General features: G+C 41.2%; 1 protein-coding gene and 1 pseudogene across 1 annotated transcript in view; one reads left to right on the top strand and one right to left on the bottom strand.

Annotated features, from left to right (window-relative positions):
* The window catches only part of LOC138620138 (collagen alpha-1(XXIII) chain-like), a 130,642-nt gene extending 109,725 nt beyond the window's left edge, over positions 1 to 20,917 (top strand). The window contains exons 10-32 of the mRNA XM_069697108.1: positions 2,022 to 2,096; positions 3,838 to 3,954; positions 6,399 to 6,425; positions 6,761 to 6,787; positions 6,910 to 6,963; positions 7,052 to 7,111; positions 7,241 to 7,285; positions 7,402 to 7,479; positions 7,635 to 7,658; positions 14,622 to 14,666; positions 14,824 to 14,868; positions 15,016 to 15,096; positions 15,188 to 15,241; positions 15,576 to 15,641; positions 15,742 to 15,768; positions 15,856 to 15,915; positions 16,024 to 16,095; positions 16,189 to 16,215; positions 16,332 to 16,385; positions 16,654 to 16,740; positions 17,034 to 17,132; positions 17,729 to 17,767; positions 18,523 to 20,917. Of these exons, the coding sequence (XP_069553209.1) occupies positions 2,022 to 2,096; positions 3,838 to 3,954; positions 6,399 to 6,425; positions 6,761 to 6,787; positions 6,910 to 6,963; positions 7,052 to 7,111; positions 7,241 to 7,285; positions 7,402 to 7,479; positions 7,635 to 7,658; positions 14,622 to 14,666; positions 14,824 to 14,868; positions 15,016 to 15,096; positions 15,188 to 15,241; positions 15,576 to 15,641; positions 15,742 to 15,768; positions 15,856 to 15,915; positions 16,024 to 16,095; positions 16,189 to 16,215; positions 16,332 to 16,385; positions 16,654 to 16,740; positions 17,034 to 17,132; positions 17,729 to 17,767; positions 18,523 to 18,573 (1,314 nt within the window). The 3' untranslated portion in view covers positions 18,574 to 20,917. The remainder of the gene's footprint in view (positions 1 to 2,021; positions 2,097 to 3,837; positions 3,955 to 6,398; positions 6,426 to 6,760; positions 6,788 to 6,909; positions 6,964 to 7,051; positions 7,112 to 7,240; positions 7,286 to 7,401; positions 7,480 to 7,634; positions 7,659 to 14,621; positions 14,667 to 14,823; positions 14,869 to 15,015; positions 15,097 to 15,187; positions 15,242 to 15,575; positions 15,642 to 15,741; positions 15,769 to 15,855; positions 15,916 to 16,023; positions 16,096 to 16,188; positions 16,216 to 16,331; positions 16,386 to 16,653; positions 16,741 to 17,033; positions 17,133 to 17,728; positions 17,768 to 18,522) is intronic.
* Positions 11,217 to 11,743, bottom strand: LOC138619925 (M-phase phosphoprotein 6 pseudogene; annotated as a pseudogene).
* Positions 20,918 to 22,512: the final 1,595 nt, after the last annotated feature.

The following is a 22,512-nucleotide window of genomic DNA, read 5'->3' as shown; positions in this document are numbered from 1 at the left end:
TTCCTGATTCCTATCAAGGCGCAAGCCATTTGATTTCCATGCCTATCCTTTCAGATTTTGAGGTAATAGTTTGTACAAGAATTAAATCTTTTTGGCGTTCTCCATTACATAGTTGTTCCAAAATGGTAAATGTGGCACTTGGCCGAGGCCTCTGCAGCTTTGATGTCCTTGGATACGACTGCAGCCCCAAAAACCTCAGAGCATCGCTTAGAGACGCAGGCTTGGTTCAAAACAAACCCTGCAGCTCCTAAAGCTACTGTACTTGTGAATGAGGTTTGGGCTAAGATACATTTTCCTAGATATGACTAGATAGGTCAGCAAATGAAAAACGATTGCCTTCCCAATGGTGTTTTTTCAAACAGCTATGAATCAATGCTCCTTGAGGTCCTCTAAGGCTGAGCTGATAAAAGTTACATTATTATTACACAAGCTCAGTTATCACCTTTCCCTGATTTCAACGTTGTTCGCTGTTTCACCCCTGAACTTTACGCAAGGACGAGAGAATACATGTGCAAACAGGAAGCGGCCATAAATCTCTGTCAACCTGTGACTTCCTGTCAATCCATCATTTTTAAGTGCCTTTGTCAGGCTGAATCTGGTCACAGGACGGATCACAAACACAGGATAACACAGGGTATTAAAACAAAATCAGATGTCACAGAACCACTGGGATCATGTGACAAAAGGTCATGTATGGCATTGCATCGTTCCCCCCAAGCCTACTTTTATCGAAAGGAATAAAGCTGGGAGCCATTTTTCCATACTGTGAAATCCACACAGGACGTTGTCACTGCATGAAAAGACAAGGCATGATGGGGGTCTCATTCCCAGCCAAAACCTCCCTGCGCCTCGCCCAGAGAAACAAAACAGACATGGTAAGACAATGCTCTGAGGCTGAATGGCTATTTGTCTGAGTATCAGACAAACGAGGTGAAGGGGAAGCCCACTGTGAAACTGCCTCTTCTCTTATGGTACATTTAAGGAACATATGTGTATGTGGTCTTCATGGTGGAACGGTGTGAATGAGTGAATATGACAGTGGGTAGAGAGGGATGTATAGGCAAAGAGGAGGAGGAGGGGTCTGCGGTGTCAGAAAAAACCTCAGCTATCCAGCACTCACCGCAGCCTGTTAGCAAAAATCTCTCTGGCTGACTAGCAGCTCTCATTCTTTCTCTCTCTACTGTCCCCCTGCTGTTTCTCCTCCTCTTCTTAGATCTTCCCTCCTTTCCATGTGTTTTTGAGGGATCTCAACCAGAGAAGCCGCACAGTGCTCTGAGCTCTCTGGCGGCAGACAAACTCTGCTCCTTTCAGCTTGAAAGACAATCAACACATCTAGTGTCTGTTGACTGGAAAGAGCCAAGCCACCTCTGTTTGGTTTGGTTGCGAATGGAAGGATAGGGAGGCAGTAAATGTAATACACACACAATTGAATGTGTTGGACAGAGATATCATTTTTTGAAAGGTCAAAGGGGTCAGTTTCTAGGCCTTACTTGTGGGTTTTATGAAGTCTCACTATTTGCAGATGACACATAGATGTACAATAAATGTGTAGGAGTTGTAAAGGCAAAAGGAAATCTTTTTGCAGTTTTGACTGTGCTACTACAGTTTTGATAGATTTTTCACTTTTTCCTTTGTCACTCCCCTCTTCAGGGTCCTCCTAACTACAACACATATGCTGGTCTGCACAGTAATCAGATTCTCACTGTCAAGGTTTGTCCCTCCCAGAGAACTGGTCCTTCATCCTCCCAGCAGTCTCCGCCGTCTGTCAGGCTGCTGATCTGTCACTGTCCCTGCAGAAAGTCGAGCAACACACCCTCTTTTGAGCTTTTTCTTTTGGCTTCACCTGCTACTCTCATCTCTGTTTTTCCTGCAGCCGCCGTCTTCTTCCCTTCTGGACTGTCCGTTAACAGTGGATTTCTGATTTCAGACTCGTGTGTCTCTTTCTCCTCTCCCTCTCTTTTCAATGTCCTCTCCTCTGGTTTTCCCTCGCCACTTCCCTCTCTCTTTCTCTTGCGTCTTAGATGGTCTTCCCCCGATATGACCATGGCTTTCTCTCAGGAGATCAGTCCGGCAGCTTTCAGAGACGTTTTCTGAAGGTAGACCCGCAACTACGAGGCATGTGTGCTCTTTTAACACTTTAACCAGTCTCTCTTATCTTATGCATGCTCTGATCATCATCTCCCTTCTTTCTCTCTTTTTCACTTTTTCCAAGTCACGTTGCATTTAATTGTCTTCATGTTTGTTGGTGTTTTTCAGATTTTCTGTGTTTGCGGTGTTGTCTAATTTAATTACCATGACTAATTGAGTGAAATTGTTCATATTTAAAGTTTTAAAGCATCCAAAAAAAATGTGGAAAATATCTTGAAAAGGCTGACAGAAATATGTGTTTCTCATCACTCTTACTTCTCACTCGCAAGGAGAACAGAAACGCTTTGTTTGTTGGTGACAGTTTATTTCGAGCCTGACCTTTATAGAGACATAATAACCATCAGTGCAAGGAAATTAACTTTTGGTCTGCTATAAGTATTTGGTAACAGGATTTTCATGAGGCATTGCCCACCTCAACAAAGTGAACCATAATGCACCACATGTCCGTAGAGAAGAGAGGCTGCAGAGGAGGTGTCACCATGAGCCTGCAGAGACAGAACTAGTTGTATTTTGCCTTCAGTGGCGAACTTTTAGGAGACTATTGGTTTCTTTTTGACATAAGTATGAGGGCGATGTACTTCAGATCAAATATATAAATCCAGTGATTCGCAATTTTTTTTATGCCAAACGGGAAAGAAGCTCCTCATTTAACTAATGAGGTTGTTTTCACTGAACAGTTTCTCATGTGTGAGAGTCATTTGTCAGCATGGGTGTGTTTCACTTTGCTGCTAAACATCAGTCTGACTCACTGGATGAAGACTGCTGCTATTGGCCTGTTTCCCCATGTTGCCACTTACACTAAGTACCCATCTATCATAAGAGCAGGAGACTGGTACTATTTTAATTACGCTAACAAGCTGCATGCTATTGATGGAAAAGTTAACAAAGATTTGGGGATTTTTTTTGGGGGGGGGAGGGGGTGGTTCTACTGAACGTTTTTTAAGCTGCTTTTAAGTAATGTGTTTTTGAAATCTGTGGCACAAAGCCACAGATAATTATCACCATTATTCCCCTCAGCTCCACAGATATTTGTAGTGTCTTTTAGTTCACTGTTTTGATCTTACCAAATTTATAGTTTGAATCCATTTCATTGCTCTCATCAGCGTCGTGTCACGCAGTTCTTTCAGCAGAATAAAAAAAACAAATGTCAAGCACTGAAATGCAGACAGACCGGCTGCTAAACATAGTGAAGCATTTAGCAGATAAAGAGAGAGTTTTTTCAGGAGTTAGTGGTGGGTTTGTTATGGATTTATATTCATCAGGTGGGCAGAAAGACAACTCCAAATGAATGCTAAACAAATGACTGGTTTCTATGAATTTTGATACATAACCTTTTATAGGCTGATAATGTGTCTGTGCCTGTTTCTGCTGCCAACAACTGCACAAACAGATCGGTTAATGCTGGTAGAAGGTGTATTTATTGAATATTTGCTAAATCACAGTGCAGTCATATTATATTTGTTGACTTAATATGATCATTCTGGCTGGTTCAGGAAATTCAAACAATCCACAAGATTTTTTTAACCTACTACAAAGCCCATCAGCAGCTTCTTCACCTGTACAGATATAGACACGCTCAGCGTAGCTGTTAAAAATGTTTTGCTTTTGCATAGATAAATGAAAAAAAAACATAATTTTTCTTGTATTTCTTTCTCTCATTCCTCTTTATTTTTTAATTTTTTTCATCAGGGTGATCAGGGCCAGGCTGGACCCGCTGGTCCTCCCGGCCCTCCAGGTCCCCCCGGTCCTCGCGGCCCCCCTGGGAACACTGGCAAGGACGGGCCTCGTGGCCCTGCTGGAGAGCCTGTAAGAGCATCTCCTCATACGTTAAAGTGCCAAATGCAAACTGACGACACAGAACAATGCCCCCATACACAAACACACACTCTTTCCATGCTGTTGTTCTCCGCCTCCTCCATCACTCTCCTCATTACCCTCACCTACAAACTAATGTTACACCAAAGAATGCAGTCAGTCAAAACACCTCAGTCATCAGGGGCTTCCTGACTTGACCACAAGAGTGTGACAAATTGCAGATTGTGTTTCTCTGTGGTGTGTATGTATGAAATGTTAAAGAATTAGCATCTATACACATGTATTAATGGGGTCGGGTGCTACGCAGTAAATCTGAGGGGAACCCATGTTTTCATTCTTCCGGGTTTCAGTGAGCTGTGGCTTACCTAAAAAAAAATCCTCCCAGAATAGCAACTGTACTCCTGGCCTCATCTGTTTTGTGTAAGTCAGCAGCCACAAGTTCTCCAACATACCCCCATTCTCCCACCCGCCTACCACAACTGTGTAGCTGTGCACACTGAAACAGATATGGCACTGAGGCGGGTTCATGGGCAGTTTGCCGGTCTCACCGAACAATAGTGTGCTCCTCGCCTGAGGCAGTTTTGGTTTGTCAAAATTAACTTTCAGCTTCTCAGAGTTTAGGTTATATGAAGTGGCAGCTTAAAGCTGTGATTATTGAATTGAAGAGAGAGACAGAGGCTATTGAGGTCATTATTGTTTATCTAAGTGAAGGAATAGATGCTTTGTTACCCTCAACTGGCACCGGACAGCATGAGATTCATGTGAAAAATGCTGGTTTCAATGTGGGTGAGTTGAGGAGTTATGCTGAACCAACAGCAGAGATTCAGCACGGCTCAGAAGATGACAAAGAACAGACAGGACGAAGAAAAGGGCCCCGTTTTGTAACCTAGTCGATTGCAAATCTACTCTTCAAGTTGATTAAAGGCGTTGCAAAACCCAAAACGGCAAAACAAAGCAGAGTGGCGCACAAGGCTGCTCTATGTTGTGGGCAGATGTCTGAGAGTGCGCTGAGTGGGAGAAAGTGAGCGAGCCCACCAGCACGAGTGTCCTCGAACCGTTGACATTAACATGTGTGATGTAGAAAGAAGGAAATGACTGACAGCTCTTAACAAAGCTGTAGCTAGTTCATTTCTGATGACATTAAACTGCTTTAAAAGATGTGAGAGTAAATAATGTAATAGGTATTTGCTTTAATTCAATAAATTAAGCTTAAGAAATCCTTTTAAGTAAATTTAGTGTCGTTTATAATTGGAAATGTATCTGACATCTGAACTGCTCTTCATCCATCCCCTCTCTGCACTCGGGATAAAAGAAAAGCTAGAAATTATTTGCAACAGTGATTTGTATCCCGCTGCCGAGGAGGAAAGATCAAAAGATGAGGAGCAGGCAAGAGGGGTGAGAAATGAAGTTAAAAGGCTGCTGGAGGATGGAAATAAAAGAGGGAGCCCATAGCAGTGGAGGGGATCAGGATGACAGTTTGTATGTTCAGGCAGCGCGCAAGAGGAAGAAAACCAGCTGGGAAACATCTAAATAGCTTCTGAACATAATCGTAACAGATGAGAACAGAGCAGAAGGGTAATAACCTCCAACTTATATCGTGCATTGAGTGCACTGAGTAATCAAGGAAACATAACTACCTGATAGCAGAGTGTGTCTGTGAGAGCAATAGATGGAGAGCTCTTGCACAAGATCCCACTAAGCTGTCTCTGCCATGGATGACTTCATAGCAGATGTTTAGCTGCTCCAGGCACACGTCCACCTGGCTCCCACAAACAGCCGCGATAGCTCTTGTTTACCTAAATAAGCCAAATCACTGGTGGACAGGATGCCAGAAGAGAATAGATATAAAATACTCCAACATGTTTGTGTTCGATGGAGCTGCAGCTTATTGCTCACCGTACACATACTCCAGGTCAGGGCGTCATATTCATGTCAGCAGCTAAAAGAGCTTCTTTGGGGTGAATTGGAGGGCAAATTTAAGTAAACAACAAACTCAAAGAGTCTTCATAAGATGCACCATAGATTCTCCAAGTCAACCCTTTGTGGGGATGCACCAAACGATAGGCCTTTACTGGTGATTTCATGATAAACATTGCCGACCAATGTGTTGCTCAAAATCACTGGTAGTTTGCTCAGCTGGGTTGAGAAATATTGACTGGAAAATCTATAGTATAAAATTCACGTATAATTTTTTTTTTATACTCCTTAAACCATTAACCTTAAACAGTTATGGACTCTATGGAAGCATCTGTATTTATTATTCTTGACTTATTTATTCAAGTTTTTCCTTTAATTCTTGCCCATCTGTAAGTACTCCAGCTCAGCTGCCTTGTATGCCTTATTCAACGTCGACCTCTAGTGGCCAAAGTGGTTCAAGTCAAGTAAATCTACCTCAAGTTGAGTGCATCACTAACTATCTTCTCTGTCCTCTTCAGGGTTTTCCTGGTCATGATGGCGTTGAGGTGAGTGTATTTCACATCCATTTTTTTACAGCTCAATTAATATAATAATAATAACATAATACACTTTATATATAAAGCACTTTTCAAAACAAAGTTACACAGTGCTTCACATGGAAGAACCAGAGTTAAAATATTTCAAACAAATAAAATCAAGCCAATAAAATAATACAAATAAAATGGAAAAACATTCCTTACAATGGAGATATAAGGTACCTGTTAAAAGATACCTTTTCAGAAGTGAGAATATGGCTTTTATGTATTAAGTATTATGAGTCTGTAGTGATAATTCGTTTTTCTCTGAATAATTCTAATAACCAAATATATTTCTGCCTCAGGGGCAACACGGAATGCCTGGGAAGCCGGTAAGATGTTAATAAATTATTGATCTTGACTCCACTTAATTGACTCACTTCTCGTTTCCATCAAACACTGCATGTACCGCCAGTCGCTCTCTTTACATTTATTGACTGTTATGACGTGGCAGGGTAACAATGGGGAGCCTGGCTATCAAGGACCACAGGGGCCTCCAGGGGAAAAGGTACAGCTGAGCTTCACTCTCCTGTCTCTGATACTGATGATTTTCCTCTCATGCAGTGACCATGAATGTTTACTGTTTGTTGAAACAGGGCGAGCCAGGTTCAGGAGAAAAAGGAGAGCGAGGCATGGATGGACTCCCAGGGTTAAAGGTGAGAAACAAATCTGATCATTAATCACAGGGGCTTTTCCTAATCAGAAAATTGGTATGCTATATAGGCTGCTAAAAGTCTAATATCTGAAAGAGTTTCACCGTAAAATGGCTTTCATGTTTCACACAGGGGGACAAAGGAGAGATAGGAGAGCAAGGACCACAGGGGCACATGGTATGTTTGTAACCTGAAGGGTTAACCCTCTGTGATCATTCTGTTATTGTGCTAAACACTTGAAAATCATTTTGGATATTTCCGTATATGTCATGGAAATCATGTTTCTGCCTCAGGGTTATCCTGGTGAGAAAGGCATCACAGGCTCCTCAGACATCATCGACTTCAACGGGAAGCTCCTAGATGCTTTCCAGGTGAGTGACATTAAACCAGATGACCGGTTGCATCATATATTTATCATCAGGCTGACCTTAAACAAGCCCAGAGCTGGCAGTGTGGCGAGGAGCAGGTCTGGGTTATCTCGTCCTGAAACCGCAAAACTCAACATGTTGCCATTTCTCCTCGACAGGCAATCAACACCATCAGCGTCTCGGTAATCTGCTGTTTGTGGCTGCATGTTTTTTGTTTTTTTGGTGGTGTAATCAGTAACTAACATCAATACACACCCTTGCATAAGCACATACCTTGTGTGTATCCACTGCATATCCCACCTGCTTCAGCCGTTGGATCTGTTACCCAGAGCATGAGGTTGCAGATGTATTGGATGTCTCCAGAGGCCACATCTAAAGAGCCTCACTGGATGTCCTTGGTTTAGCAGTCGGACCAGGCTCACTTGTGTATTCATTTCGGATAGAAACACACAGCCCAGGCAAATGTAGTACAGCTGTACTGCTCTATCAGATAACATGTAGCCGAAAGAGACACGTTTAATCACGCAGAAAAGTCAACAGGCTTTATTACATTGTATTGAGTGTTGTTCTCATGCTAAGTCCATGTGCCTCACAAGATATGTGGCTGAAACTCGGGCAGCATGGTGTGTGGTTTTTTTTTGTTTTGTTTGTATTGTCCCACATAACTTAGTTGATGCACAATGGAGCCGCATTGGAATGGATTGGAGGAGAACTCCTCATTTTCACCACAGTCTCACACACCCCCTCTCAATACACGATATATTACACACATGCTACTGACAGATGGGTATCTCTGCAGCCGAGTGTGAATTTGATTAAAAACCACTATGAACCACGTCCCTTTAGACCTGATCTGAGGTGCCACGTTGCAGACAGCAGCGTGAGATGGGTACAAAGGAGTCGGTGAAAACATGAACCTGAGATCTTATCACAAGCTTCTCGCCATCACAGGGTCTCTTGCTCAGGTTATCAATCCACATATCCACGGAGCGCAGAATGATCTTTGGCCACCCAACGCGTGTGTTGATTCATTCACTTGTTTGTGTGAAAACTTTTCATCTGTGGTGAAATGTTGTAATGAATCAGGTTTCAAACTGAAATCGGTTGTTTGTCACTATCACTCATTTGTATAATTATTTGGACGAGTATCCTTCACTTTCCAATGACAGACTACCTCAGATCAAATAGCTGCTTGTAAACATCGGTTGGTTTCCATGGCTTTAATAGAGTACAAACAAAGAAGTTAGGAGCTGGAAGAGGAATTGTACACCTCTGGGAGGCAGCATGGTTTCTCCTTCTATTGCTTCAAGATGGCCGAGGCCCTTCGGAGTGAGAAGTAACAAGTGTAATATTGTGGATGTTGAGATAAAGGAGCGTGATTTAAGAGAGCTGTCACTCATAGCAGCCCAGCAGACGGCATGGGATGAATATGGCACATGGCATATGTGCTTACTATCCTTCATCTGTCGTTACAAGAATGTTTTGTTTCTCCTCTTCTCCGACAGTCTAATCTTGCACCAAAACAATCAGCAGACTGGAACAAGATGCCAGGCTATTGTGTAGCACAAACCACATTCAGTGCTGTTTTACAATCCCTGGAAGATCAAATTGCTTCAAGTTGGTTGTAATCAACAGACAGAGGAATGAAAGAAGTCAACAGCTTTGTTTACTGTGAGGCCTGTATTGTGAAATACTGTATATTGATTGTGTTCAGGCCTTCATGATGGGTTCCCAGTTTTTACCTCACTGTGGTAAACAGTGATCCGGGTTCGATTCCTGGACGGCACACAGATTTTTGAAAGATCTACAATATGTCATGTGATTGTCTGAAAATGATGTGAATTAATTAAAGGTCCCATATTTTTTTTTTCTGTGTTTTATTTGTAGAATTTGCAGTCTTCATATCTATAAGAAGATGTTTACTGTGGTTTTAAGTACCAAAAACATCTCAGTGTAGTTTTATATCATTTCTCTCAGCAGCTCTACCAAGAACAGGATGTTTTGTTTCTGTCTCTTTTAGGTGCATTGATATCAATAACCCTCTCTTCTGATTGTTTTCTTAATGAAGCAAACCCAGGAACGGTTCTTTGTTTTCTTCCACATAAATGGTTCGACAGGGCGTGCTGAAGGTGGACATATGACATGTGAGTTTGTGACCTCACAAACTTGCAGAAGTCCAAACAGCACATTTGCTGAACATGAGCTGTCAGACCAAATCAGCAACCAGTGTCAGTGGTTAAGTGCGATGATGTTGAAGTCGAGCGGGTTCTTTTTTCTAAATGTAGTTGCAGTGGCAGTAGTTTCTGAGCATCCTGACTGATTAAAGGTCCTCCAATAGAGGATGATGGAGTGTGCCCAGATCCACTTATTCACACAGTGAATTTGGGTATGGTAGCCCAAGGCTGGCTTAAAACAATAATAACAAATATAAACACTGTACTGTGTTTTACCTGCGCAGTTACAAAAGCTACACAAACATGGGGATTATCTGTAATCAGCTAAACCAAATTTGTGTTCTCCTCTGGAGTCTACAGACAGTGAATTGATTTTATAACACTGGACACACATTCACTAGGTGGACACAAATATATGATGCTAACGTTTCTCTAGATCTGTACATAAGGTACAATTTGCTAACAGTCTGTCAGTGTTGTGCTTACAACTCATTTCCACTCCCTCAAGTGGCCAAAGAATTGGTCATTAGACCGTTATAAAGTTTAACTGGATTGCTGGAAAAATTACTCAGAGGCTTGGTTCAAAATCAAACACATCAGACATTTATTCTTGCAAGAAGGAACACATACATACAACCTCAAAGAAGTGTCCAGCCAAAAGGCCCAAGTCACTCCTCCATAGGGCAGCTTTTATACAGTGTTACAAACAGCAGACAATCACCCACATTCCTTTTGAATCTGTATGGTAATACTGAGTTGGCTATAGGCCAAAAGGGGAGTCGTCAATTAGAAGGGTTGGTTGTAGGTCACAAAGGGAGTCCTCAATTAGATGTGGAAAGTAAAACAAAAGGAATCGTTTGCAAATAAGACAGACAGGTGATAGACTTTTCTGAGTCACAAACCACATTCAGCCTGTTTTACAATCCCTGGAAGATCAAATTGCTTCAAGTTGGTTGTAATCAACAGACAGAGGAATGAAAGAAGTCAACAGCTTTGTTTACTGTGAGGCCTGTATTGTGAAATACTGTATATTGATTGTGTTCAGGCCTTCATGATGGGTTCTCAGTTTTTACCTCACTGTGGTAAACAGTGATCAGGGTTCGATTCCTGGACGGCGCACAGATTTTTGAAAGATCTACAATATGTCATGTGATTGTCTGAAAATGATGTGAATTAATTAAAGGTCCCATATTTTTTTTTCCTGTGTTTTATTTGTAGTATTTGTAGTCTTCATATCTATAAGAAGATGTTTACTGTGGTTTTAAGTACCAAAAACATCTCAGTGTAGTTTTATATCATTTCTCTCAGCAGCTCACTGTGGTGATTGAAAATTAGTGTAAAATTAGACGAGTTATAAAGTTTAACTGGATTGTTGGAAAAATTACTCAGAGGCTTGGTTCAAAATCAAACACATCAGACATTTATTCTTGCAAGAAGGAACACATACATACAACCTCAAAGAGAAGTGTCCAGCCAAAAGGCCCACGTCACTCCTCCGTAGGGCAGCTTTTATACAGTGTGACAGTTGACAATCACCCCCATTCCCTTTGTGAGCTAGTGGTCCACATGACCTGGTTCCAGCTCGTGCACAGGTCTCTTACTTGTCAGTCCTGAGGTTTCACAAACACTCTCTTTCAGTTAGTCTCCATCACGTCCTGGTTCAGTCCTTCTCCTCCCGTTGACTCTCTCTTGCGCTTCTTTGCAAACGTTTTCCTCAAGCTTTCGACTGAACTCTCGTACCTCACAGCCATCTCCTCATCTGTGACGTCCATCTGCATCTGCGTGTCCTCTTCCTCTCCTTCCTCCTCTTTATGTTTAGGATTCATCAGAGCCATCAGTTTCTCAACTTCAGGATTAAAACCCCCGAAGGAAATGCGACCGTAAATCAAGTCTTCACACGGCACGAAACTCTTCTCCTCAATGATCAGGTTCTCTTTACCTATGAGCTCCGGCACGTCCAGGTACCAGTGTTCATCATCGATGATTCTCTGCTCGTCTTCCTCCAGCTGCTTCTTGGTCTCGGCGTCCAGACCTCTCTGCATGAACTTCATGCGTAGAAGGTTCTTGGAGAGTTTCACAGAGTTGTTCGACATGTTTTTTTTAACAGGTTTACAGACGACTAGCCGAACTCCAGTAGCTCCGCAGAAACTGGTTCACTCGTCCTCTCTCCAGTCAGTCCTGGTCTCCAATGTCCAAACTGCTTCGATAAAGAAACGGCGGAGGTCTTTCCTCAGGAGTCCCAGACTCCCTTTTGTGCGGTTTCAGGCTGTGTCCGGCGAGAGGAGGAGATGTTGGGATCCGGCTCGAAGGAAAAATTACTCAGAGGCTCGGTTCAAAATCAAACACATCGGACATTTAGTCTTGCAAGAAGGAACAAATACACGCACCCTCAAAGAGAAGTGTCCAGCAAAAAAGGCCCAAGTCACTCCTCCGTAGGGCAGCTTTTATACAGTGTGACAAACAGCAGACAATCACCCACATTCCTTTTGAATCTGTATGGTAATACTGAGTTGGCTGCAGGTCACAAGGGGAGTCGTCAATTAGAAGCGGAAAGTAAAACAATAGGAATCGCTTGAAAATAAGACAGGCTTTTCAGAGCCACAAATGCAAACACGAGGAAGAGACAAATCTTTTCTTTCCATCATATCCCTCCTGTTTATACAAAGTATAACATAACATGTACATAAAAAGGAAAAAAACAAAACTGGATGTTGTTAGTTTCTTCACTGGTTTGAGACAAGTACCCCTGTTGGTATCACCTCCCTTTGTAGCCAGACTTCACCACAGGGGAATGCCTGCTTACTTATTAATCTGGTATGTCTGTGCCATGTGGTTCAGACAAAGGTCTCATCCTTCTGTAATGGCTGAGATGTACAGTGGGTATGGAAAGTATTCAGACCCCTTTAAATTTTTCACTCTTTGTTTCATTGCAGCCATTTGCTAAAATCAAAAAAGTTCATTTTATTTCTCATTAATGTACACTCAGCACCCCATCTTGACAGAAAAAAACTGAAATGTAGAAATTTGTGCAAATTTATTAAAAAAGAAAAACTGAAATATCACATGGTCATAAGTATTCAGACCCTTTGCTCAGTATTGAGTAGAAGCACCCTTTTGAGCTAGTACAGCCATGAGTCTTCTTGGGAATGATGCAACAAGCTTTTCACACCTGGATTTGGGGATCCTCTGCCATTCTTCCTTGCAGATCCTCTCCAGTTCCATCAGGTTGGATGGTGAACTTTGGTGGACAGCCATTTTCAGGTCTCTCCAGAGATGCTCAATTGGGTTTAGGTCAGGGCTCTGGCTGGGCCAGTCAAGAATGGTCACAGAGTTGTTCCGAAGCTGCTCCTTTGTTATTTTAGCTGCGTGCTTAGGGTCATTGTCTTGTTGGAAGGTGAGCCCAGTCTGAGGTCCAGAGCACTCTGGAAGAGGTTTTCTTTCAGGATATCTCTGTACTTGGCCGCATTCATCTTTCCTTCAATTGCAACCAGTCGTCCTGTCCCTGCAGCTGAAAAACACCCCCATAGCATGATGCTGCCACCACCATGTTTCACTGTTGGGATTGTATTGGGCAGGTGATGAGCAGTGCCTGGTTTTCTCCACATATACCGCTTAGAATTAACACCAACAAGTTCAATCTTGGTCTCATCAGACCAGGGAATCTTATTTCTCATAGTCTGGGAGTCCTTCATGTGTTTTTTTTTTAGCAAACTCTATGCGGGCTTTCATGTCTTGCACTGAGGAGAGGCTTCCGTCGGGCCACTCTGCCATAAAGCCCCGACTGGTGGAGGGCTGCAGTGATAGTTGACTTTGTGGAACTTTCTCCCATCTCCCTACTGCATCTCTGGAGCTCAGCCACAGTGATCTTTGGGTTCTTCTTTACCTCTCTCACCAAGGCTCTTCTCCCACGATTGCTCAGTTTGGCTGGACGGCCAGGTCTAGGAAGAGTTCTGGTCATCCCAAACTTCTTCCATTTAAGGATTATGGAGGCCACTGTGCTCTTAGGAACGTTGAGTGCTGCAGAAATTATTTTGTAACCTTGGCCAGATCTGTGCCTTGCCACAACTCTGTCTCTGAGCTCCTTGGACAGTTCCTTCGACCTCATGATTCTCATTTGCTCTGACATGCACTGTGAGCTGTAAGGTCTTATATAGATAGGTGTGTGCCTTTCCTAATCAAGTCCAATCAGTTTAATTAAACACAGTTGGACTCAAATGAAGGAGTAGAACCATCTCAAGGAGGATCAGAAGAAATGGACAGCATGTGAGTTAAATATGAGTGTCACAGCAAAGGGTCTGAATACTTATGACCATGTGATATTTCAGTTTTTCTTTTTTAATAAATGTGCACAAATTTCTACATTTCTGTTTTTTTCTGTCAAGATGGGGTGCTGAGTTGCTAAGTGCTGAGGTGTTATTAATGAGAAATAAAATGAACTTTTTTGATTTTAGCAAATGGCTGCAATGAAACAAAGAGTGAAAAATTTAAAGGGGTCTGAATACTTTCCGTACCCACTGTATTCAGGCCCGTTCAGCAATCTGCACCTATATGTTGATTACACACCATGACAAGGTACTTTTCTAGACCATGACACACTGACTCATGCCGTGAGGCTTCACAACACTTTCAGACATTTTTTTTTTTTAGTAGTTTGTAAAGCCATATGTTGTAAAAGCTTAGTTTATTATAGATACCATCCCTCCTGGTCCATGGTTTATCCCATGGCTCAAAAGGGCCGCATATCTATATAAACTTTTTTGGGAGTATCAGCTTGCCTTCTACATGCTGTCGCTGTTAGTTTTCCCTTGAATCCGTGTTTCTTTTCCCATTTTTTTCAAATATTTTATGTTATCCGCCCCTTTTGAGTGCATGCATTTTACGTCTCCCTCCGGAGGTATCTCTTCGATCTCATTACAGCATGTCCCCATTTTTGCTATACCCACTTCTGTCTTTCTGTCTTATTTTCTCCAGGGCCCGCCTGGACCACCAGGACACCCCGGCCCTCCAGGGGAAAAGGTGAGGCATTTTTGAACTCTTCTGTCTAACTACCAATGTACAGTATTGCTTTTGGCTGATAGTGTTCATTGATTAAAAAAAACAGAAGATGCTTAATCCCATTTTGTACAATGAAATGTCCAGTAAGTAAATGTTTCCTCTGTTCGTTGTGTGTTAGGGTGAGCTTGGTTTGCCTGGCCCAGCAGGAGTTGATGGGCAGAAGGTAATGTTACAGACAGAAATTACTCACGGCCTGTTTGAATGCCTTTTATTTCACACTTTTTATTTTTAAGGAAAGATATGTTGCTTTCTTTTTCACCACTTCTTTTTATGCTCTTTGTGAGATTTGTTCTTGGTTCTTCACCTTCAGGGATCCAGAGGTGACTTGGGTGAGAGAGGACATTCTGGAGAAAGAGGAGAGAAGGGAGAGATGGGTCTCTCTGGGCCTGCTGTAAGTCGTGACAGTAAACATGTTTCTCTGATGTTACAAACAGTAAAAGTTCAAAGCCAGCTGAACGTTGACGTTGCTGTTTGTGCGTCAGGGTATGGATGGACAGAAAGGGGAAAAAGGTGACTGCAGACTGGATGACAACCTGGTTAGTGGAACACATACTTGAACTCACTTAAATTCATCATAGATTAGTGCAGACACGTGCAGTCAATTTAAAGTTAATGTGCCTTTTTAAGTCCATTTATTTCACAGCTTTTATATCCTTCAGACAGCCATTAGTTCCCACTGATTACACTTAAGTTTTAAGAGTTTTCTCATGTATTTTTTTTTTTTCGTGGAATTGAACAGTAGAAATAAGTTTACACAGCTTGAACCAAGGTGAAAATGGTGATATAAAGTATGCTCAACAATCTTTGGTCATGACTTAAATTACATATTTCCTGCCCTCATCTGACTCTCATAATTTCAATGGCTGTCAGATTCAGATGATCTCCCAGCCGGGCCCAGCTGGCCCACCAGGAGTACCCGGGTCCCCTGGATCTATGGTGAGTGCTTGTATCAGTATGCCAATCCGGGTAGAAACTCTTCAAGTTTGTGGTTTGCACTTGTCGCTGTCACACACTTACTGCACACAATGTGTTTCAGGGGCTGCATGGCATGCCTGGTCCTAAGGTAAGACTGCACGGCCAAGTACCTGTTGTGTGACGGAGGTTTTATGACGTGTTGTTTGGTACTCAGTGCTCCTGTGTTATGATGCAGGGTGAGCCGGGAGTCGGGATGAGGGGAGAGAAGGGGGAAGCTGGTGCTCCTGGACCCAGAGTGAGTGACAACTGGGCCATTTTATTATCATTACAATTTATCACTGAATAGTTCATGTTTGAAACTGCTCAAGAACTGGATGTGATACAGTGATGATGTTACCTGCAGGGATTTGATGGCCACCAGGGTCCATCTGGGTCTGCAGGGTTGGTGGGTCTGCCAGGTGCCAAGGGAGAAAAAGTAAGAACACGATGACCTTCGTAAATGTTTTTATTAAATCTGTTGGTTTTTTTTATAAATAAAATAAAACTCTACTTGTGAATGTGTTTATAGGGAAGATCAGGGGAGCCCGGACTCGATGTGAGTTTCTTACTGAGAATTTATATGTTGACATTTTCATTTACACAATTTAGAATTTAAGCAAATTCCAAGCTATAGTAAGCTTTCTTCTGACCTGTTTGTGCTTCTGTCTGCAGGGTTTTCCAGGTATGATGGGAGAAAAAGGTGACCGGGGGGAAAGAGGAGACAAGGTTCGTCCAGAACAAATATTATCTTATCTTCATTACATGAGAATTACAATTTCAACCAGATGCCTGCATCTGTCTGTCATGCATATATATGTAATAATACTCATTTAATAGCAACACTAACACTTCAGACATGGAGTGATCCTTAATAACAGGAATGGTTTTCGCTGGCCTTTACGCAGTAATATATCCGTTTTGTAATTCTGCCACTTTCAGTACTTAAACAGGTTTATAAATGTGTGTGTCTAACTGTGTCCGTCTTCCTGTGCAGGGTGACAGGGGAACAGTAGGGAAGAGAGGACTGAAGGGGCAGAAGGGAGAACAAGGTCCCCCAGGTCTGGACCAGCCCTGTCCTGTGGTATGTCACCTCCACACACACACACACACACACACACACACACACACACACACACACACACACACACACACACACACACACACACACACACACACACACACACACACACACACACACACACACACACACACACACACACACACACACACACGTTATGTAATACTGCCCTTTTAAACTGCTTTACTTTCTGCCACTTTCCTTACACCTTCTACTTTGAAGACATTTGTTTCTGTCATTTTCTCTGCTTTTTTCCTCCTCCATGCTGTGAATATGTAACTGGCTCTTGCTGACAGGGTTGTGATGAGACTAAAGATCTATCTGTGAAGGAAGGGCTTCCTTCCCCTCAATCTCCTCCTCTTCCTCCTTCTGGCCCCGAGGCCCCATGTCCTGTGGTACAGTATCTTTGCTTCCTTCCTCCTTTTCTCTCTCATCACTCATTATGCGTCTACTGTCTTTTTTTTGTCTGTCAAACTCTGATTTGCATGTGCTGTCAATCACCAAACTTGATATCGGTTTACTTTAGTATTTACGGTAAAAAGAGGCATTCACAGATAGTAAACAGGAAATGTATTCAGCATTAACTTGCTGTCTATTCCTGATAATTACGCCAAAGATCAAACATGTTCTGAAATTGTGAAAGAGACAGAAAATAACAGCTCCAATAACATAACATTATTCTAAAAAAAGAAAAGAAAAGATGAAAAAAAGCAGGTGAGCTCAAGAAATCCAGATGTTTCTGCATTCACAAAACAGAACCGTGCACAAATAGATGAACACATACTGCTGACATTGTGGCAGATACTCTTATTTGGCTTTTGGCCCGAGAGTGACATGAGAAGATTGACACCACTCTTCTGACAAGGAAGGCACACCAGCATCTCTGTCACCAGCAGTCACTGATTATAACGTCAGCTGCATGCAGATTGTGTAGAAAAGCACTTGACAATTTCATTCTTGTTAACTTTCCACTGCTCTTCCTACCCTGCAGGGACACGACGGGCTACCCATACCAGGCTGCTGGCACAAGGTGAGTGTCACGACCTCCAGCATATTCTTATTATATTTTAAAAAAGCATTTTGTTAACTAATAAAATGATCTGCCATTGACTTTAAGAGAGCAGAAGGTACAGTCAGGGAATAGCTAACAGAGAATACATTGGGATAATTAAATCTAAATGTATTGGCTCTGATTTGACACAGGAGCATTTTGTAAGTATATTACAGTGTGTGTGTGTGTGTGTGTGAACTTATAATTGTAAAGCATGAATAATCCGTAGTTAATTATTGATTTTAATACAGTGGTTAAAAACTAATCAGTCCTTCCCTCTTCTTTTGCAGTGATGACTAACCAGCAGCATGGAATCTGTACATATTGATATGGTATATATTGCAACTGAATACTTCGCCAACAACCCACTCCCTCTTTTCCTTTCTTTTTTTGATAAATCCTATGATATAATATATTGAGAATTTGAGAACGGGGAGTCTTACTCTATTTTGGAAACTTTTTTAAACTCCACATCCAGTGTTGTTGTTGTGAATGCTTTTTGAAGAGATGGAGGTGAACTGCCTCTGGGACTTTGAAGGACAGTCCAGATACCAGTGTCGGAGTAGAAGAGTGCCATACTAACAAAGACTGATTGTTGCCTGATTGTAACCATGAACGGAGTTTGGGAATGACGGTGTGTGCACTCGCCCAGTCTCACGGATGGATGGACGTATTCCTCGGCAGGTGGAGGAGTGTGTTGTCAGTACTCTCTTGTCCTCTCTGTTTTCTAAAAGGAGGAAATGGCGAGGCAGAAGCTCAAACGCAAGCGTCTCTCTCAGCCCTGAAAGGGTGAAGCTCCTGGTGGAGAGAGGACACATAGACAGAAAGCACGAGGGGCGGAGTGGCCTTCATGAAGCAGAGCACGCCATGTTAATGCCTGTGTGTCGCACTGAACACTCAGATCCTCCGTTATGGAAACTCTCCAGGAGGGGACGACAGAACACTGCATGTCCACATTCACCTCGGAGGGAAAGACACAATCATGTTGCTGATGATGTTGCGCAATAACCCGTTGAAGTTATTTGGGAGTCACTGACGTCTCTGGCACATAAGGAAGAATTTACGGTGCAGATCCATTGAAGTCTCGAGTCTTTTGTAAAGGTTTTCACTAATTAATGCATGATCATAACCAGACACAGTGCTGTTCAGCCGCAGACAACTGTACATTGATTTTGATTTGCAGTAAGCAGTCTTCCCATTTAATCATGCCACTCAGAAGTGTCAGTAAGTCTACCTTTTTTATGACTCACGCCAGCAGTGACTTGGCGTGTTGTTTTGTTTTGGTATATTCTTACCTTTTTTTCTCCAGTTACATTTTGCATTCCTGTGCATTGCCATGATTTTGGAATAAATAGATAGTGAAGGTTCAAGGCCAGATTTAAAGGAACATTTTACGTTATTCATGATAAATCAGTTGATTGCCAGTAACTGATGAATTTTGTCTGATCATTAATCGCAGAAGACGATATGTTTAATTACTGCTGCCAGTTTCTGTGGAGAACAGTATTACGTTTTTGCTGCTGTCTTGAAATGTGTGTTCTTTATTTGATATTTTTGAATCAATATTAGTCATGGACTGAAGGACTAACATACGTAAATATAAAATGGAAATCAAATATAAACACAACAGTTGTTCCTTTGGAGTAATTACTCAGTTTTTATTCAGCAGTACACATTAGCACAGCAGTTTATAGCTGTTACATTTTTTTTGTGTGTGCCTTCTTTCAGTTATCACAACAGAAAACCTGTCTACTTTGATATCAGGTGACCTTTACTGGTGTCTTGCAGTCTTTGTAATACAGTTGTCTCTCAGATGGAATAACTTCTTGGTGCTTAATTCCTTTTATTTACTTGTTTAAAGTTCTATTTGACGTACATATCCAAACACACGCATGCGCAGATGCATACGTTTTAAAAGATTGTAAAACATAAGAAATAAGCAGTTGTACTTGGCTTGTATATACAGTATATACCATTCACTATATTTTGAATACTTGGATACCTGTTTCCAGGATTGAGATTACATAGGATCAGTGTGGACAGAAAAACATTTACATTCATCGGATATTGAAGTTTGTTAGAGGACATTTGTATATTCTACATTGATAGTTGCACTTTTTTGATACAGTGTGAGTATTATTCAGTAATAATCTTATTTTAAGGCAGAATACATATTTGGGTTAATTGCTATCTGACTAACTGGCATTAATTTGCAATATTTTCATTGGTGTCTAAATGTTACTTTGGTTTATTATCCTCATAGGTCATCAACATAAAGGCTGCTCAACATTTGTGCGTCAAACAAACCTTTCAAACGGGGTCAGTATCAGGTCAGATCAAATGTAACGGGGCCTTCCTTGTAATTACAAACCTCCACTCGGTGAGCAATAAACTGGCTCGTGTTATGTTGCAGGAGTCACGATGTATGCTACGTCACTGCGGTGGGATGGTTCCTGTTTAGATCTAAAATGACAATGTGTACCGTCACTTCCTGTCAGGTTTTAAATTACACCTACAAAGCTGGATTACTCGCATCACCCGAAGCAATGTATCAATGGGATGATCGTGATCTGAATTTGTTTATTAAGATTTTCAAAGATCAGTGCATCATACAGAGACACTTACTTATGAAATTACAGTAAATCTATAATTATGTTCTGTCAAACAAATATTTTTAAATGAGTTGCATATCATTCAACAACTTTAGAAAAACTGTATTTGTATGCTGAGTGAGATATTATATTGAGAGCAGAATGGTTGAACTACATTGGTAATCATTTCAATGGTTGAAGCTGAGGGTTATCTGTCACATAACATTATCACATGTGTTTATTTCTTTTGCAGATTCTATCAGTGTCATTTTGATGGTTTAATGAAGCGAGCGCACGGCTCAATGTCTGAACGGAGTTTGATGTTTTAGCAAATATTATACCACAGTGTTAGCTTGACTTTGTGAGAATGTTGTTTTTTTTTTTTTTTTTGGTTGTGTATTTGGTTGTAAAAGATTTAAGCTATTTTTGTAATTACTTGTCGAAATATGTATAACATGAAATCTGGTCAACTAAACATGTAGACGGAAATAAACGCTCGTTTTATGGTTTGTTGTCATTAAATCATAATCATGTAAAAGTGTTCTGTTTCATTCATTTACACAGTAATATCACATCAAGTAAGTCTTTGATGTTTTTGACATGTTTTAACAAGCGCCTACCCTGTTAAATGCACACAAAAATGCAATGACATTAGACATTAGCTGGTAATTACTTGTAAATGTACCATGCAGCCTCCCAAGCATGAAAACATCAAATCAAATTTAAGTTTACCAAACAAAAAAGTAAATTCAAAAGAACAAAACTAGACAATACCAGAAAATCTGTTCCAAGATCTGGTCTTCCTTTGATACATATTTACACAAAGGAACTAAAATGTTGAGCAAGTAATATTGTCCAGGCTCTTTATTAGCAGGAGCGCATTAGCATGCTAATATGTTAATGTATCATAATTAATACATTTACTAACTACTAAACACTACTCAAAACTACTACAGCCAAGTCTTTTTTTTTACATCTGGTCATAAACTAAAATAGTCAATGAAATAGGATTTTGAACCTGATCCCCACTTGTATATATCCCATCCTGATGGAAACATAAAAGTCTGTATGCAATTTTATGCCAATCCGTCTTGTTGTTGAGATGTTTCTTTTAAAGCCAACAAACTAAACTTCATCTCTATCTGTACCAAATTTTATGGCAGTCCACCATGTAGATGTATTATTTCACCAAAATCCAAGAAAGTCAATCTGCTGGTGAGGTGTGAGTCATGACATCACCAAAGTCGTCGTTTTCTTCTTCTTCTTCTTCTGACGACGACTCTGACTGTTTGTACAAAGTGTCATCTCGCTGCCATACTTTAGTTTGGACCAACGTGGTCGGACTTACAGTTTCAGAAATGTTACGTTTAACGACACAAATTGCAGACATCAGTAAAAAAAAATTAAAAAAAAAGTGACTCAGATGCATTCTGCTGGATGTGTTGTTCATTACCGACCACCTCCAGATTGTCGTTGACCTCTGACCTCCGAATCAAAAGAGCCTTATATTCCCTTAAAGCCCATATAGGCCCATAAAGCGTGCTCTTAATTTGACCAAACATAAAAACAAACAAATACATAAACGTTTTCACAAATCATCCGCACACGTCCTCAGTTGTTACAGTTGAATGAGCTCACTTTGAACAACAGGTTACTCTTTGCAGCTGATCCATGTGGTGAGCACCGGACACACAGGCATCCAACATTAACATAAACTGTTTACAACAACTCCCAATTTCAGGATTTGAATTTCAAATAATTGTTAGTTTTAAGAAATTACCATACATTTATGGTCCTGCGTTTGTGAGTGTCAAATTGGTGCCACAGTTGTAACAATCATTGATCATCATGGATTTGTTATATGAACATCTATACAGCAAGGATCTGGAAACATTTAAATACACAGTTTAAAATAAGTGCTAACAGTGGTTGAAATAGTACCTTTGTTATATTTGTACTTTTTAACACTTAAGGACAACTCAAGGATTATTTTTTTTTTATTATTTTTTTTCCAATTTATAACTAATGGCAAGATGATCCATTTCTGGTTTTGTTAATAAGCCACCTCCACAGCCGTAAACAAATTCAAGTGTTGTACAGCGAGACTGGTCACAAGATGCATCGCTTTCATTA

The sequence above is a fragment of the Brachyistius frenatus genome, unplaced genomic scaffold, assembly GCF_029030835.1.
Source record: "Brachyistius frenatus isolate BFR_SWC_R1_liver_20210118 unplaced genomic scaffold, ASM2903083v1 Contig_22, whole genome shotgun sequence".
Taxonomy (NCBI): domain Eukaryota; kingdom Metazoa; phylum Chordata; class Actinopteri; family Embiotocidae; genus Brachyistius; species Brachyistius frenatus.
Note: the sequence above shows the minus strand (reverse complement) of the source record. Positions and strands in the feature narration are given on the sequence as shown.